Source organism: Heteronotia binoei, chromosome 2 (genome assembly GCF_032191835.1).
Source record: "Heteronotia binoei isolate CCM8104 ecotype False Entrance Well chromosome 2, APGP_CSIRO_Hbin_v1, whole genome shotgun sequence".
Taxonomy (NCBI): domain Eukaryota; kingdom Metazoa; phylum Chordata; class Lepidosauria; order Squamata; family Gekkonidae; genus Heteronotia; species Heteronotia binoei.
Genome location: NC_083224.1, coordinates 142,419,449 through 142,435,541, shown reverse-complemented (window position 1 = coordinate 142,435,541; position 16,093 = coordinate 142,419,449). Strand labels below are relative to the sequence as shown.

At 42.4% G+C, this 16,093-nt stretch overlaps 1 protein-coding gene across 1 annotated transcript in view; it reads left to right on the top strand.

The window, feature by feature from the left end:
• COL24A1 (collagen type XXIV alpha 1 chain) overlaps window positions 1-16,093 on the top strand; it is a 282,681-nt gene that overhangs the window by 114,092 nt on the left and 152,496 nt on the right. Inside the window, exons 20-22 of the mRNA XM_060232149.1 lie at window positions 425-478; window positions 12,756-12,809; window positions 14,439-14,483. Of these exons, the coding sequence (XP_060088132.1) occupies window positions 425-478; window positions 12,756-12,809; window positions 14,439-14,483 (153 nt within the window). The remainder of the gene's footprint in view (window positions 1-424; window positions 479-12,755; window positions 12,810-14,438; window positions 14,484-16,093) is intronic.

The window sequence follows — 16,093 nt, the reverse complement described above, 5'->3', positions numbered from 1 at the left end:
TTTGTATCAACAAGTATAAATTCATATAAAGCCCTTTTGGAAGCCCTTGATCTCCCTTCCAAGTATTTGCCTAGATTGGCCCTGCTTAGCTTCCGAGGTCTGATGAGATCAGGCTTGCCTGGGCTATCCACATCAGGGTGTGATGCACTTGCTAATTGACTACATAGTTCTTATTGCGTTTGTAATCCTGGATTTCCAATGAAAAAAGTGAACTATAAATGAAGATGATAAGGAATTTTAATAAGTATTAGTAAAATGTTTTATATTTTGTTAGAAAATATATTGAAATTTAGAATGTGGTGTTCTAAAAATGCTGGCTTTAATGAAGGCTATTTCATACACAGCACACATCATTCACTTTTTTCTCTATAGGGTCACTGGACCAATTGACCAATCATAATAAGAACATTTTTTTTAATCCTAGGGTTTTCCTGGAGATATTGGTGTTCCTGGTCTGAATGGCCCGGAAGGTCCAAAGGTAAAATTTTGATATAATGTATCAAATTTTGATATAATGTAAAATTTTGATATAATTTTTTCATAGTTTTTACATAAAGTTTTTAGACTTTGTAAGTTGACAAAGGGATCCTATTAGTTGAAGGATGAGATAAAGTGTATAAATGAATAATAAAATAAATAATACAAGATAACATGTTGCCTTTCTTTTAAAAAAATGAAAATTATTTATTGTGAAGTCACTGTTCATTTCCTTCCAAGATCTTAATATTAAAGTCATTTTGCATGTGGAAATTATCTAAATATTATTAGGGTTTGTAGAATCTTTTGGGCTCAAGTGCCGTGTTGTACTGGAGAAAGTTTTCCTTCCAGACATTTTGTTTTCAGTTGCGAACATCCTCAGTGGCGTTGCAGCCGGAGCAGGCGCTCTGACCTTCTTGGCTGCTGTGCATTAGTTTAATTATCTAAATATTTACTGAGTAAAGTTGCTGATCTCACATTTACATAGGAACCATGTCACTTCAGTCTTGGCCCATCCATGCTGGTTGCCAGTCTGTTTCCAAGCACAATTGAAGGTGCTGTTGCTGACCTTTAAAGTCCTATATGGCTGGGACCAACATACCTGAAGGATTTCCTCCTTACTCTCTTCTTCCTATTCCCTTATGAACCAAGCTGACTACTACGGTTATCTTTGGAGATTAGGTTTTTGGTGTGCCTATGTTCTGAGATTAGGCAGGTAGTAACCCAAGAGAGGCCTTCTTGATCATGCCACCAAAACTCTGGTGCCACAGGGAGACCCACCTATCCCCTTCTGTTGCCATCTTCCACTTGTGTGTAAAGGCTTTTTGTTTTCTTTAGTGTTTCCTCAATGATCCATATTTCCTGCCCAATGTTTTAATTGTTTCTCTTATGTTTTTCATTGTATTTTAACTCTTGTTTTAATTTTTATTGATAGGGTTTTTTTGTTAGTTTTAATGGTTTCTAAGATATGATTTTATGATGTATGTTTTAATTTGTTAGCTGTCTTGGTGGCCATTATGAGAGCAGACAGGACAGGTGTACATTTTATAAAACAAACAAATAATATGTGTATTGCCTCAGTAAATAGAGTAGAAAATAAAAAAGATTTATGTAAAGCTGCTGTGGAGGTTTGAGGCAAATCCATGAACAGAAAAGAGGCAGGCAGTCTATACTGGCTGAGACTCTACTCCTACGATTTGATTGGAAGCCTGTTTGCTGCATCAGGGGATATTTGAGTCTGAAAGTAGCTTCTGGAGAATTTTGGCACAGAGGTGATGGATTACATAATTACAGTGGCCTGCTAAATGAACATTATCATAATGATAATGAGAACCATGTCTTTGGTTCAGTGTCTGACTAGACCTTCAGAGGAGGCATAAATAGCAACCATGGATGTTGGCAAAAAGGAGCATGTAAACCTCACTGTTAAAGCTCCATATATTGCCATCATGGTTTTGACTTTTCTAGAGAAAACAATGGGACCAGAGGAAAAACAGATGGTACACATGCCCTACTCAACAATGGTTCTCCACCCAGGTTGTGCTACTGCTGTTTAAGAACTGAACAAAAGTGCCTTAATGGGATGGCCCCACTGGGATTCTATCAGAGTTGCGTTCAGGGATTCAGCCATGGTTTGTAATAATCATTTGATTGAGCCCTTATTTTCTTCCATAAAGACAGTTAAATTAAATGCACCCTGTATGAACTTTGGCTTTTTCATGATTGTAAGAGCTAGAGCAAAGCCACTCCTCAATAGGAAACATTGGATGTCAACCATTGTACCACATATTGCAGTGATGCAGGCATGTTCAGCAGTACAAAATTTAGAACTCTGAAATACGTTCACATTTTTCTCTACTAAATTTTCAGTATACTGCCCTAAATCCCGCTGTGCTAGTAGATTTTTATTCATCCAAATCATAGGCAAAATGCTGACTGATTAAGTGAAATAGCCAGATGTTGTTTGATGCAACAGGAGTAATTTCTGTGGAGAGACTTCATGATCTCCATAGTATTTTGGCTCTTGAAAATGGAGAGCTTGGACAGCCGTCTCTAATCAGAGAAAATTGGTGGCTTATGTCTGAGATGAGTGCTACCAAAATGGAAAAGCTTTTACATAGTCCATAATACTAAGAGACTAGGCCTACATGAAACTGGAAATGTTCAGCTTTTGAGCTCCCAGCTGTCTTGTGTTGACTGCGGTTTTGAGGAGTTTCCTCTCGCCTTTATTTTTGGAAGACTGTTCTACTAAGCTCCTCTTTTCCTCATTCTTCTGTTTTATGCTTCCTAAATGTGCAATAACTGCCAAGAGAGCAGGACAGACGTTGTGTGTTTCAGATGCTGACCCTTGTGAGTGAAAGATAGCTATGTTTCATTTTGTTTGCAAATAGTAGATTGTTTGACTTTTTAAGAATCCAAATCCTTGCTATAGTTAATGGATGTTATATAATTATGTCCCATTGTCAAGTCATGCAGTTTAGCATGTAAACAGCATGTCTGAAGTATTTTTATCTTGAGCCTCTCTGCTCTGATAGACATTCTTATATAATATTTCCGTTTAATTTGTTTTATAAGGTTTTCTTGGGGTTACTTTTCGGTTGCATATTTTTGTTAAGTGATACTTGCAATTACTCACTTTTGGCTGTTCAGTCACAACAGCTAAAAAGTTGACTCCATGAACTTTATAATATTTCCATAGCCATACATCAGTAGTTGATGCATATGACCATCCCCAGGGAAAAAGAGCAGAAGCAAACGCACTGGCCCTGCCCCCCACCTCCATGCAATTGCCTGGTCATTGTAGGGGTAACGAAGAAGACAACATTGGATTTCTGTTCCACCCTCCGCTCTGAATCTCAGAGTCTCAAAGCAGCTCACAATCTCCTTTATCTTTCTCCTCCACAATAGACACCCTGTGAGGTGGGTGGGGCTGAGAGAGCTCTCCCAGAAGCTGCCCTTTCAAGAACAAGCTCTGCGGTAGCTATGGCTGACCCAAGGCCATTCCAGCAGCTGCAAGTGGAGGAGTGGGGAATCAAACCCAGTTCTCCCAGATAAGAGTCCACATACTTAACCACTACATCAAACTGGTTCAAACAGAGGAAATGACTGTGTGAACTTTCCCTCCCTGTGAATTGTGATATTCCAAACCCTGCACTGTTGATCATGGGTAGGGAGAGTTTGCACAGCCACTTCCTCCACAGTGTTGTCTCTGCAACTGACTGAGCAACCATGTGGAAACAGGGTGTGGGGCCAGCAGGTTTGGTCCCCCTTTCCCTCCCCCTTTCCACACCCTGGGGTGTGAACTGGCAGAGACTGACCAAAAGAGAGATCTTGGGGTCGTGGTAGATAACTCACGGAAAATGTCAAGACAGTGTGCGATTGCAATAAAAAAGGCCATCACCATGCTGGGAATTTTAGGAAGGGAATTGAAAACAAATCAGCCAGTATCATAATGCCCCTGTATAAATCGATGGTGCGGTCTCATTTGGAATATTGTGTACAGTTCTGGTCACCACACCTCAAAAAGGATATTCTAGCATTGGAAAAAGTCCAGAAAAGGGCAACTAGAATGATTAAAGGTTTGGAACACTTTCCCTATAAAGAAAGGTTAAAACGCTTGGGGCTCTAGCTTGGAGAAACGTCGACTGCGGGGTGACATGATAGAGGTTTACAAGATTATGCATGGGATGGAGAAAGTAGAGAAAGAAGTACTTTTCTTCCTTTCTCACAATACAAGAACTCGTGGACATTCAATGGAATTGCTGAGCAGTCAGGTTAAAACGGATGAAAGGAAGTACTTCTTCACCCAAAGGGTGATTAACATGTGGAATTCACTGCCACAGGAGGTGGCGGCGGCTACAAGCATAGCCAGATTCAAGAGGGGATTGGATAAAAATATGGAACAGAGGTCCATCAGTGGCTATTAGCCACAGTGTGTATATGTGTGTGTGTGTGTGTAGACACACACACATATATTGGCCACTGTGTGACAGAGTGTTGGACTGGATGGGCCATTGGCCTGATCCAACATGGCTTCTTTCATGTTCTTATGTAAATTGTGTAATTATATTTATACTAACAGTAAAGCCCATTGTAGAAAGAAATACAATGGGCCCTAGAAAAAATATTGAAGGGGTATAATTAATGTGTAGATGGCAGGCTGGAAGGAAGATAGACAAACAGAATGAAAGAAAAAGAGAGAAAGAAAGAACAATAGGAAAAAGATGAGGATAAAGGAGTGTAAGAAAGAAAAATGTAAGACACACAGAGTGAAATAAAAAGACAGAAGGAAAGATACAGAGAAAGAATGAGAAATAACAGAAGGGAGAGGTTAAAAAAGGGGGAGAAAGAAAAATGAGAAGAAAAATAGAATGAAAGAAAAAGAGAGAGAGAATGAGAGGAAGGGAAGGGAAGTTATGGAAAAGTTTGGGAGAAAGGAGTGAAAGAAAGGAAAATGAAAGGGAGACAGGGAGACAGAAAAATGGCAGGCAGGAAGGTAGCCAGCCATTAGGAGCCTCCCTTTCACCTCCTTCCACTTGCAGATGAGGAGGAACAAAAAGGAACCTTCTAATTATTCCCTGCCTCTTAAAGCAAGTGGCCCACTCTGATGGTAACTGTGAGGCAGGGAGCCATTGCAAGCCTCCATTTTGCTCCCTGTCATTTGCAGGCAGCAGGAAAATGAAAGGGAGTCCATTCCATCTCATTGGGCCATAGGACAGAGTGGACTCCATTTTATCTTATGGACTCATAGGACAGAATGGACTGCATTGTATCCTATGAGCCCGTAGGACAGAATGGAGTTCATGCCATCCTATGGCCCATAGAATACTATGGAGTCCATTCTGTCCAATGGCTCATAGTATAGAATGGACTCCAATCTGTCCAATGGGCCCATAGGATACAATGCAGTCCATTTTGTCTTATGGACTGATAGCATAGAATGGAGTCCATTCTGCCTATGGGCCCATAAGATACAATGGAGTGCGTTCTGTCATATGAGCCCACTGTAACCTAATTTGAATAGAAAGAGTGAATAGTATTTGCATTGTATAGTGTCAGTCTGTTTATCTGCTACTGTTGAATTGGCTCCTCCCTGCTGTGAATAAACATTCCTTTTGTCTCAGTTGAAGAGAAGTAATTGCTAGTGTTTGTCTTATGAACACGTCTCTCATAGTTTACTGTTTCCTTCAGTGTTTGCTTTGCAGCAGCGTTGCGGGGGGGACGGGCTGTTCTGGACTTCTTACAACGGGCCCTGAGGAGAGGCAGTAGTGATCAATAAGGCTCTAGGAGAACCTGTCAGCAGAGAACTGTCTCCCTCAGAGGTCAATGGCTATCTGGTGGAGTTCTTGCCTGTATGTGTGTGATATGAATTTTGTGTGTGTGAGAGAGATAGAGAGAGAGAGAGAAATTAAAACATCGCTAAGTAAATATAGCAAATACAAAGCCAGGCATATACCCATTATCTAAATGTAAAAAGAGATGAGCGAAACTTTTAAAGCACATGTCTGTTCCATTTAACTAGCAACGGCGGGTTGGATACAACCAGCTGTTGAACTGGTGAAAGGGAGGGAAGGTTCTCCTTTGAGTACCAAAAAGGCTATGCTGGGGGATTTTGGGAAATACCTGGGCAAAAGCTATGAATGAAAAAACCTGACTGAATCCAACCTAGTGTCTGCCCCAAAAAGTGTTCACTTCTGAAGTAGGTCTAATAATATAAGCACTTTTATTAACCTAAAACAAATACATCAGTCTTCTACAAATGCATTAGACTGTGAGTAAATAAAAAGTTAACTTCTCCATCAAAGCTTCATTCCGCACTGACTTGTTCCAGGATTAAGCACAAAGATTTATGGCCTTTCAGATTCCTAGAAATTTCTGATCTTGTATCAGTGATGAAGAAGAGTATACAGTTTTTAGTTTTGTCCTTATTTATTTATTTATTTATTTATTTATTTATTTATTTATTTATTTATATTTTTACTTATATCCCACCCTTCCCACCGAAGTGGCTCAGGGCGGCTCACAACATGTAAACTTACATAAATTTAGCTTAAAAACAATTTCATACTAACAGTTAAAAGTTTAGCTTAAAAACAATTTCATAGTAACAGTTAGAACAATAAATTAATAAAACATAGAACATAGAACATAAAAACCAGTGGTCTGTCAAACATAAAAACCAGCATTCTAGCTCCATCCAGAAATTCTCAGTGTCAGTTAGTTGTTGTAGGCCAGCCGGAAGAGGACTGTCTTACAGGCCCTGCGGAACTGCCCTAGGTCCCGCAGGGCCCTCACCTCCTCCGGCAGCTGGTTCCACCAGTAAGGCGCTGTTACCGAGAAGGCCCGGTCCCTGGTGGATTTCAGACGGGCCTCCTTTGGCCCGGGGATTACTAGCAGGTTTTGTGAGCCCGATCTTAGTACTCTCTGGGGAACGTGTGGGGAGAGACGGTCCCTAAGGTAGGCAGGTCCTAGGCCATATAGGGCTTTAAAGGTAATGACCAACACCTTGTACCGGACTCAGAATGTTATTGGCAGCCAGTGCAGATCCCGAAGCCCCGGCCGAATGTGCTCCCATCTTGGGAGCCCTAATAACAGCTGGGCAGCGGCATTCTGCACTAACTGCAGTTTCCGGGTTCGGCACAGGGGAAGCCCCATGTAGAGGGCATTACAGTAGTCCAACCTCGAGGTGACCGTGGCATGAATCACCGTTGCTAGGTCGTCGTGCTCCAGGAAAGGGGCCAACTGCTTCACCCGCCTAAGATGAAAAAATGCAGACTTGGCAGTGGCTGCTATCTGAGCCTCCATTGTCAATGAAGGCTCCAGTAGTACCCCCAGACTTTTGACCCTGTGCGCCGCTGTCAACGGCGCCCCGTCAAAGACTGGCAGGGGGATTTCCCTTCCTGGGCCAAAACGACCCAAGCAAAGGACCTCTGTCTTCGCCGGATTCAGCTTCAGCCCGCTCAGCTTAAGCCACCTAGCCACCGCGTGTAACGCCCGGTCCAGATTTTCTGGGGCGCAGGCAGGCCGGTCGTCCATAAGTAGATAGAGCTGGGTGTCATCAGCATACTGATGACAGCCCAACCCATACCTTCGGGCAATCTGGGCAAGGGGGCGCATATAGATGTTAAATAACATCGGGGAAAGTACCGCCCCTTGAGGCACTCCGCAATCAAGCGTGTGTCTCCGGGACAGTTCGTCCCCAATCGCCACCCTTTGTCCCCGACCGTCAAGGAAAGAGGAAAGCCATTGTAAGGCCAGCCCCTGAATCCCCGTGTCGGCAAGGCGGCAAGCCAGCAACCGATGGTCGACCGTATCGAACGCTGCCGATAGGTCTAACAGCATCAGCACCGCCGAGCCACCTTGATCCAGATGCCGTTGAAGGTCATCCACCAGGGCGACCAGCACTGTCTCCGTCCCATGGCCCAGGCGAAAGCCAGACTGGCCGGAGTCAAGGACAGAAGCGTCCTCCAGGAAACTCTGTAGCTGCAACGCCACTCTCAATAAGTTTGCCCAAAAAGGGCAGATTCAAGACCGGCCGATAATGTGCCAATTCGGCCGGGTCTAACGTTGTTTTTTTCAAGAGGGGACGGACCACCGCCTCTTTAAGCGCTGATGGAAAATGCCCCTCCAATAGGGATCTATTTATGATATCCCGTATAGGATATCTCAGCTCCCTCTGGCAGGTCTTAATAAGCCAGGAGGGGCACGGGTCCAATTTGCAAGTTGTTGGGCGTGCAGATAGGAGGATCCTGTCAACTTCTTCCAGGCTGAGAGCACTGAAGCCGTCCAGAACACGATCCGAAGACAGGCACGGAGCCTCAGGTTCACTAACTGTATCTAATATGGCAGGGAAGTCGGAACGGAGCGACGCGATTTTATCCGCAAAGAAATTCGCAAAAGCCTCACAGCCAATTTCCAATTAGTTAGGATTTGGTCTGCCCTGTGGCAGTGTTGTAAGAGTCCGAATTATATTGAACAGTTGTGCTGGGTGCGAAGTTGCAGACGCAATCTCGGCCGCAAAGTATGTTTTCTTTGCGGCCTTGACTGCCATCTCATAGGACTCATAAACTCTCTATAAGATGTTCGAGTCGCTTCGTCTCGAGTACGCCGCCATTGCCTTTCTACTCGTCTGAGTCCCCGTTTCAAACGCCGCAACTCCTGGTTATACCAAGGTGTCGGCTTTGAACAAGGGCGCAGAGGACGCCTAGGTGCGATCTCATCGATGGCCCTGGAGAGCCTATTGTTCCAAGACTCCACCAGGTCATCAAGGGAATCGCCAGGGGGCCAGGGATCCCGCAGAGCCATCAGGAACCGTTCTGGGTCCATCAGGCTCCGCGGGCGAGCTAAAATGTGCTCGCCGCTTAAACGGGCTTGGGGTGGGACGTCCACACGAGCCTTGAGGGCATAGTGATCCGACCATGGCACTGCTATAGAAGCAAGATTGTTCACTAAAACTCCCGCCGCGAAGACCAAGTCTAACATGTGCCCCGCCTGGTGAGTGGGCGTCGTAACTAATTGGGAGAGTCCTAGTGTCGCCATGGAAGACACTAGGTCCATCGCCTGCTTGGAGGTCACGTCATCGGCATGAACATTGAAGTCAACCAGGATCAAAGCCTCGGGTGCTCCAATGCCCATCCTGCTGCGGGCTCCATCAGGGATAGTAAGGCGCTGGCCGGTGCGTTAGGTGGTCGGTACACCAGCCAGATCGCCAACCCCTCCCCAACGTCCCACGCCAGACCGGCACATTCAATGCCCTTGATCTCCGGGGCGGGAGGGCCCGGAAGGAGTAAGCCTCCCGTATGAACAGTGCCATCCCTCCCCCCCGCCCACTAGTCCGCGACTGGTGAAAGACCGAGTATCCTGGGGGAGCCGTCTGGGAGAGAGCTACGGTCTCCCCATCGCTCACCCAGGTCTCGGTCACGCATGCCAGGTCCATGTCCTGCTCAAGCAGGAATTCCCGAAGGATGGAGGTCTTATTATTAATGGACCTGGCATTACATAACACCAGTGACGGAGGCGAGTAATTTCGCCTTGCCCCACTACCTGTCACCATCGGGATGGGACGCAGGCTGGAAGGTGGTCGAGCACTATCTTGTCTCAATCCCCTTCCCTTACATTTCCGCCTGTTCCCATAATAGAAAATGATCCAGAACAACATTCTAGTCATAGATCCAAATACAATATTTTTTCCAAAAATTTAAATAGGAAGCACAGTTTTACAGATGTGAAAGAGTAAGAATTACTTGTCCTCAGTGGAGAATCAGCTTCAATATTTCAGCCTGAGTCACTGATTTAAAGGTGTCTCCTGACTGGAAGAAAACCAGTTCAGAGTAGTGACTCATCAAAAGACACGGTGAACAGTCTCCTCGGAACATGGATACAAAACAGCACTGTGTCTCTACAGTGGAAGTGATTCATTGATCCAGTTATACCCTATGCAGAGGTGCATCCAAACTGACTGTCCCCAGTGGTGGATGATGAGAAGGGAGCGAGCCCAAAGCAGTAAATCATACAAAGCCAGACTCTTTCATTGACTGGGTATTTTGGCTCACAGATGCCTTTAATTATTGGGAATAACTGCTTTACATGTTGTAAAACAGGAATAGCTTCTTTCCTATACTTTCTTGTGTTTTCATTGGGCTGCTTCCATCATATAAATGACTATTAAGACCTTTACTAATCCTAGGAGGAAAAGGTTGATAGGAAAGTTGCATAGCCATAGGAAACACAAGTTATTCCCATTTGTAAGATCTCTGGATTCTTTCCTGGCATGTTCGATAAATCTTTAAATTTTCCAATTTCTTTCCTTAGCTTTTTTTTTTTTTAACAATACGGATGGATGGAAACTTCAAGTAATTAACTTGGTAGTGTTTCTAAGGCCTGGAATGTCTTTTTTGACTAACTGAAATAAGTAACGTGCTTTGCAGCAGTGAAGAAAGCTGCTGTCAGTCTGTTACATTAATTAGCAGAAAAAATAGTAGTTATTTAGCAGAAAAAAGTCCATCCATTCATTGAGAAAATCAGCAGCTATCCAAAAATATTTAATATATTGCTGGTTTTACAATTTAGGATTTTGAATGTGGGCTTTGGTCCCTATCTATAATGTTTAAATCCAGTAGTACCATTTCTGGCTCTCTTCAAGTCAATTTGAAAATCATACAAAATGAAAGAAGTGGAAGCACAAGATGTGTTATACAAGCCAATCTGTGGATTTCATCAGTGATGAAATTAATAGCTTCAGGGTTAATGCAGGGATCAGTCAGGATCCCTGTTTGTACTTTTGTCTTATCAGGCTTATTGTTGTAAGTTTGCAAATTCAGCTGCAGCAGGAACAGCAAGAGGAAGGGGACAAATCTTCTGAAATTACTGGAATTGAGGTGTTGATTGAACTGAGTAAGCAGGAAAAACAATTCATTGCCAGGGAGCATGCTAGGTTAACCAGGAAATCACTCTAGGGAGAGAAAGGTTGAAGAGGAGACAAGAGCAGGCAACTTGTGCTAAAAAGAAGGCTGAGAGCAAGAGAATGATGTATGATGGGCTCCAATTATGGATTGCTGAGGCAAAAGCCAAACTGTGAAGAGACTGGTTGAAATGGGTCATCTGACAAAATCTTTTGACTGATAAATCTTTGTCTGTAGCTGCTGGTAGAGTGAGCCCCACATTGTTCAAATGACCTATCTTATAGTCTAATATATCCTGATCTGCAGATATTTAAATCTGTGGATCATGGTCAGATGGAGAAAAAGAGGTGTTTCTATAAATCCAGGGAATTTTTGGATTTGTTTGGAGCAAAGACTCATCTTGCAAATAGTCCTAGACTTGTTTAAATTGTGTGTCTTCTTATCTGGAAATGTATGTTGAGGTAATGAGTAAGTTACCATACTGGTAAAAGTATCAATGTGCATCAATTTAATCGCATAAAATGGCTGCAGTTGTTATTCTCAGTTGGTTTAATTGAGGCTTGCCCTTTACTTAGTAATCAGTACCTTTCCAATTGTGAACAAACTTACAGTATTATGTTTACTTGTAAGTTATCTAGCACAGGTCTCTGAAGGGGAGGCATAGAAATTCCCTAAATGATAAAACAATTCATCTATAAAACTTGAAGTTTTAGTTAGAAGTCTGGAGAAGTTTTAGTTAGAAGTCTAGAGAAACACAATTAGGCGGAAACGCAGTTAGGAGTGAGTCAGTGGGAGGGACTGTGGTTCAGGAGTAGACTTATGTTTTGCATGCAGAAAGTCACCAATTCTATTGCTGGTGTCTCCAGTTGAGAATGTCAGGTAACAAGTGTTAGGAAAGACCACTCTCTATGTGGAACCCTAGAGAACTACTGCTGGAGTAGAGAATATTGAGTGCATATGTAAGCAAACTAATATGAACTCCAGTTCCCAAATTATGTACTGGAAGACACCAGTGTACTGTGAAGAAACTACCTGTTTAATGGTACATTAAGTAAGTAAAAATTGCTGTGGGATCATCCCTGGGGAAGACTCTATGCTGCATTTATGTTTGAATTGCTGCTTTGTTCTTATCTGCTTCCAATTAGCCTCTGCTAGGGGCAGGTGTAATTTTCTGTGTCTCAGATGGATCATTCAGACACAGGAGAATTACCCACCTTCAAAGGAGGTTGCTCATTTCATCTATACATAAATCACATTTTTGGGCTTGCATCTTCCCAAATAGAAGGCATGTGGTCAATCAGCTTCTCTGAGGATGGGGATTTTTGTTTTTTCTCATTGCTATGTATGTGAATTTATTTTCACTGAGGAAAGGCTTACTGGGTATGAGACTTTAATTTGTTCTTGAAATAGCATCATAACAATGGAATGAATGCAAAAGATGTGACAAAGATTAGCTGCTGGATATTTTTTGGTCGACATATGGAAGACTGAAACTTTGAACCATCTTTGCAGTGAAGTACAGTGTCTTGTAGGTGGTAACTCATTAAGTTCAGTGCAACAAGTAATGCAGATCATTGCTTTCTGCAGAATATTTTTCAGCCCCCCCAACCCCTGTGTAAGCAGTTTTCTCCATTGTAAACTTGTACTATATAACTGCAAAATATATGTACATAATTGTAAACATACTGAAAGCTTACAAAGAAATTCCACTGAGCACAAATTGACTAGTTCTGGCTTCCTGAGGGAAATAATAAAAAAATTATGAGATTAAGAGAGAATAATATTTTCAGCTCTTACCTTTTTACTCATTCTAGACTTTCTAGATTAACATAACTGTTCATTAATCTAAAACATGTTGGTGTATTTGTTGATACCTAGGGAATTCTAGGCGACAGAGGACCTCCAGGACCACCGGGTCCCAAAGGAGTTGAGGTAAGATAGCAATATTATTCATTTTGAAATGCACATCCCCCCCCTTGAAATTGGAATCCATTTACTTGTGTGGTTGCTTTTGTTTTTGTTTGTAAAGATATTAACTTTCAGTTCTGGCAGGTGTTGAATAGAAATCGTTGCACAGCACTTTGTTATTTATGTCAATGGTTTCTGAGCAATGTTTACAGGAATTATATCTGGCATCTTGCACACTGAAATAAGAATTAGGTTTTGTGTTCTGAGGCAGAATTAGACGTCAGTGCATACAAGAAGAATGAATAACATTTTCCAACATAGGTAGGAATTCAAAAGGTAGGAAAAGTAAAACTAATGTGTTTTGATTGGGAGGAAGGGGGAATCATCTGAACATTTTGACATAAGAGCTAGAGGCAACCTGGAGCATCCTAGTAAGTCTGGTTAATCATATAGCTAATATGTGAATTTTAGTTGTTGTCACAGACACTAAATAATGCTAAATAAATAATGCACTTTCAATCCACTTTCAATGCACTTCCAAACTGGATTTTATCAGTTCACACAGTAAAATCCAGTTGGAAAGTGGATTGAAAGTTCATTATTTAGTGTGTGTGATCACAGCTGTTGAGTGTAAGGCTGTATATAGATAGCTTACTGCTATCAATTAAGTGAAAGTTTATATCTTTGCAGTTTTACTTGATAAACAATCCCATTTCTGTTTTAATAAATAAATATAAATGGCAGGCATCTTTTAAGGTGGGTGAAAGAAGGAGAGATTTGGGATTTCTTGTTTTATTTTGGTTATAAATGATAGCAAATTTGAGGGTCTTTCCCTTGCGATAATCCAAAGTATGGGCTATTGTGAAACACTGATAGAGATCAAAGAGAGGGTAATCCAACTTGATAGAATTAGTATGGAGTCTTGAACTCACCATGCATGCTCTGCTCTAGGCCTTGGAATCTCACCTCCTCTCATAAGCATCTCTGCATATTTAAAGCATCTTACTGCTCCTAACCGTTACCATGCTAGGTAGACTGAATGCTTTGCCCACAGCAGAGTTGAAGGTACAATTTGCTAATATTCCATTTACTGAATGCCTTTGTCATTGTGCCTCATGTGTCATTGGCACCATTAATTACATTTTGTTATTATGTGACCAATGGTCCTCATTGAGAGGACTTTGGATTTTCCCATTTTTAGCAAATATCAACTTGCCATTGAATCACAGGTAGTTTCCTTTTTTGCTGTCTTCCACTAGACCCGTGGTTACTTACACAATCTCTGGCCAAATTTTTCACTAGTATAATATCTTTGTGAGAATCTCCTGCTAAGTATTAATCTGACAATTGTGTAATTTTTTTGGTTTATAATTTCCTTTTTTATTATTATTCTGTTACTGTTGTTGATACCTGTACAGTAATTTTATTGTATGACTCAAGACTTCTGGTCACAGGAGCTTATTATTAATAAAAGGGAAGTTTAATAAATAAATATGAATGGCAATCATTTTCTAAGGTGGAGGAGGGAGGGAGAAATTTGAGGTTTGTTTTTTGTTATAGCTGAATTTTTAAAATTATTACTGTGCACTGTCTTGAGCCATGAGGTCTACATGCTTTAATAAATAAAAGAATGTTAACATGATGTTATTTTAGGGAGAAGAAGGACCTTTTGGATCTATTGGAGGAGCTGGACCAAGAGTAAGTATGGTAAACTCTCATGTAAAATTGCTGCAGGGAAGCAATTGAAACATCAGTGCTCTCTAATGTAAGATGTGGAAGTAAGATCTGAACTAAATCTGTTTTTCAGCTCTCTATGACCTTTTGAAAAAGTCATTACATGTCTGTGGTGCAGCAGGATAATATGGAATGTGGCTTTGCTGTGATATTCACCTGAGTGGTCTCGGCCAGGGTTTCCCAAACTTTCCCCCCCTGTGGCCCGGTTATTTTTACACTTTTCCTTCGTGGCCCACTAAAATTTGGGGGTGGAGCCAGGAGACTTTGGGGGTGGAGCCAGGAGACTTTGGGGGTGGAGCCAGGAGATAGGAAATGATGTACAAACAAGCCTAAAACTCTTGCAATATTTTGTTTAGGAGAGGTAGGATAATGGTGGGATTTTGCAATGCAATTTCAAAAATAAAAAATCAAGAAAAAGCACAAGGATCACACAGCAGAAAACTAAAAATATAAAATGCTCTCATCCTGGGAAAACATGAAATAGGGCATTTCAAGCTTCTCCTCCCCAGGTCTACTCAGATTAGCAATGGCAAGGAAGGAAGGAGAGAGAGACAGGGGAAAAGTCTGACAAAAGAGAAAGAAAGAAAGACATGAAATGGCAGTGCTGAGAAAACATTAAATGGCAGGGCATGTCCCCTCCTCTCCAAGGCCTACTCAGATTAGCAATGGTAAGGAAGGAGAGAGAGAGAGAGACAAGGGAAAAGTCTGACAGAAAAAGAAAGAAGGGAAGGAAGGAAGGAAAGAAAGAAAGAGACATGAAATGGCAGTGCTGAGAATACATGAAATGGCAGGGCATCTCCTCCCCTCCCCCAGGTCTATTCAGATTACCAATGGCAAGGAAGGAAAGAAGGAAAGAGAGAGAGAGAGAGACAAGGGAAAAGTCTGACAGAAAGAGAGAAAGAAATGAAATGGCAGTGCTGGGAAAACATGAAATGACAGGGCATCCCCCCCATCCCCCGGTCTGCTCAGATTCGCAATGGGAAGGAAGAAAGGAAGCAGACAAGAGAAAAGACTGACAGAAAGAGAGAGAGAGAGGAAGACAGGGGAAAAGACTGACTGACAGAAAGAAAGAATGAATGAATGAAAGGGAAGGAGGGAGGGGGAAAGAGTTGGAAACAAATAGAGGGGGAAAAGAAAGAGGAAGGAAGGAAGGAAGGAAGGAAGGAAGGAAGGAAGGAAGGAAGGAAGGAAGAGGGAGGAAAAGAGTGAAAGAAAGGAGGGACAAAAGGAAGAAAAAAAGAGAAAAGAAAAGAAAAACAGAAAAAAATGGGATGGGAGCAACTCACCTTTAAAATTGCTGACCCTCCCTGCGCAAGCGCCTCCTCCCTCCCTTCTCCACCGCTGGTAAATTTCAGGCGTTGTAAATCTCCCCAGCCCTCCCACCTCCTCGGCGAAGAAAACGGCACTGAGCTAACTCAGCGTTGGGGCAGGCCACCAGCACTTCAAAGGCACTGCGCCTGGAACGGACCCACGGCTAATCCACAGCAATGAGCCCTGTGTGACCCGGTGCCGGGTCCCAACCCTGCAATTGGGAAACGCCAATCTAGGCATCTCAGTGTGCATAACATATTTCA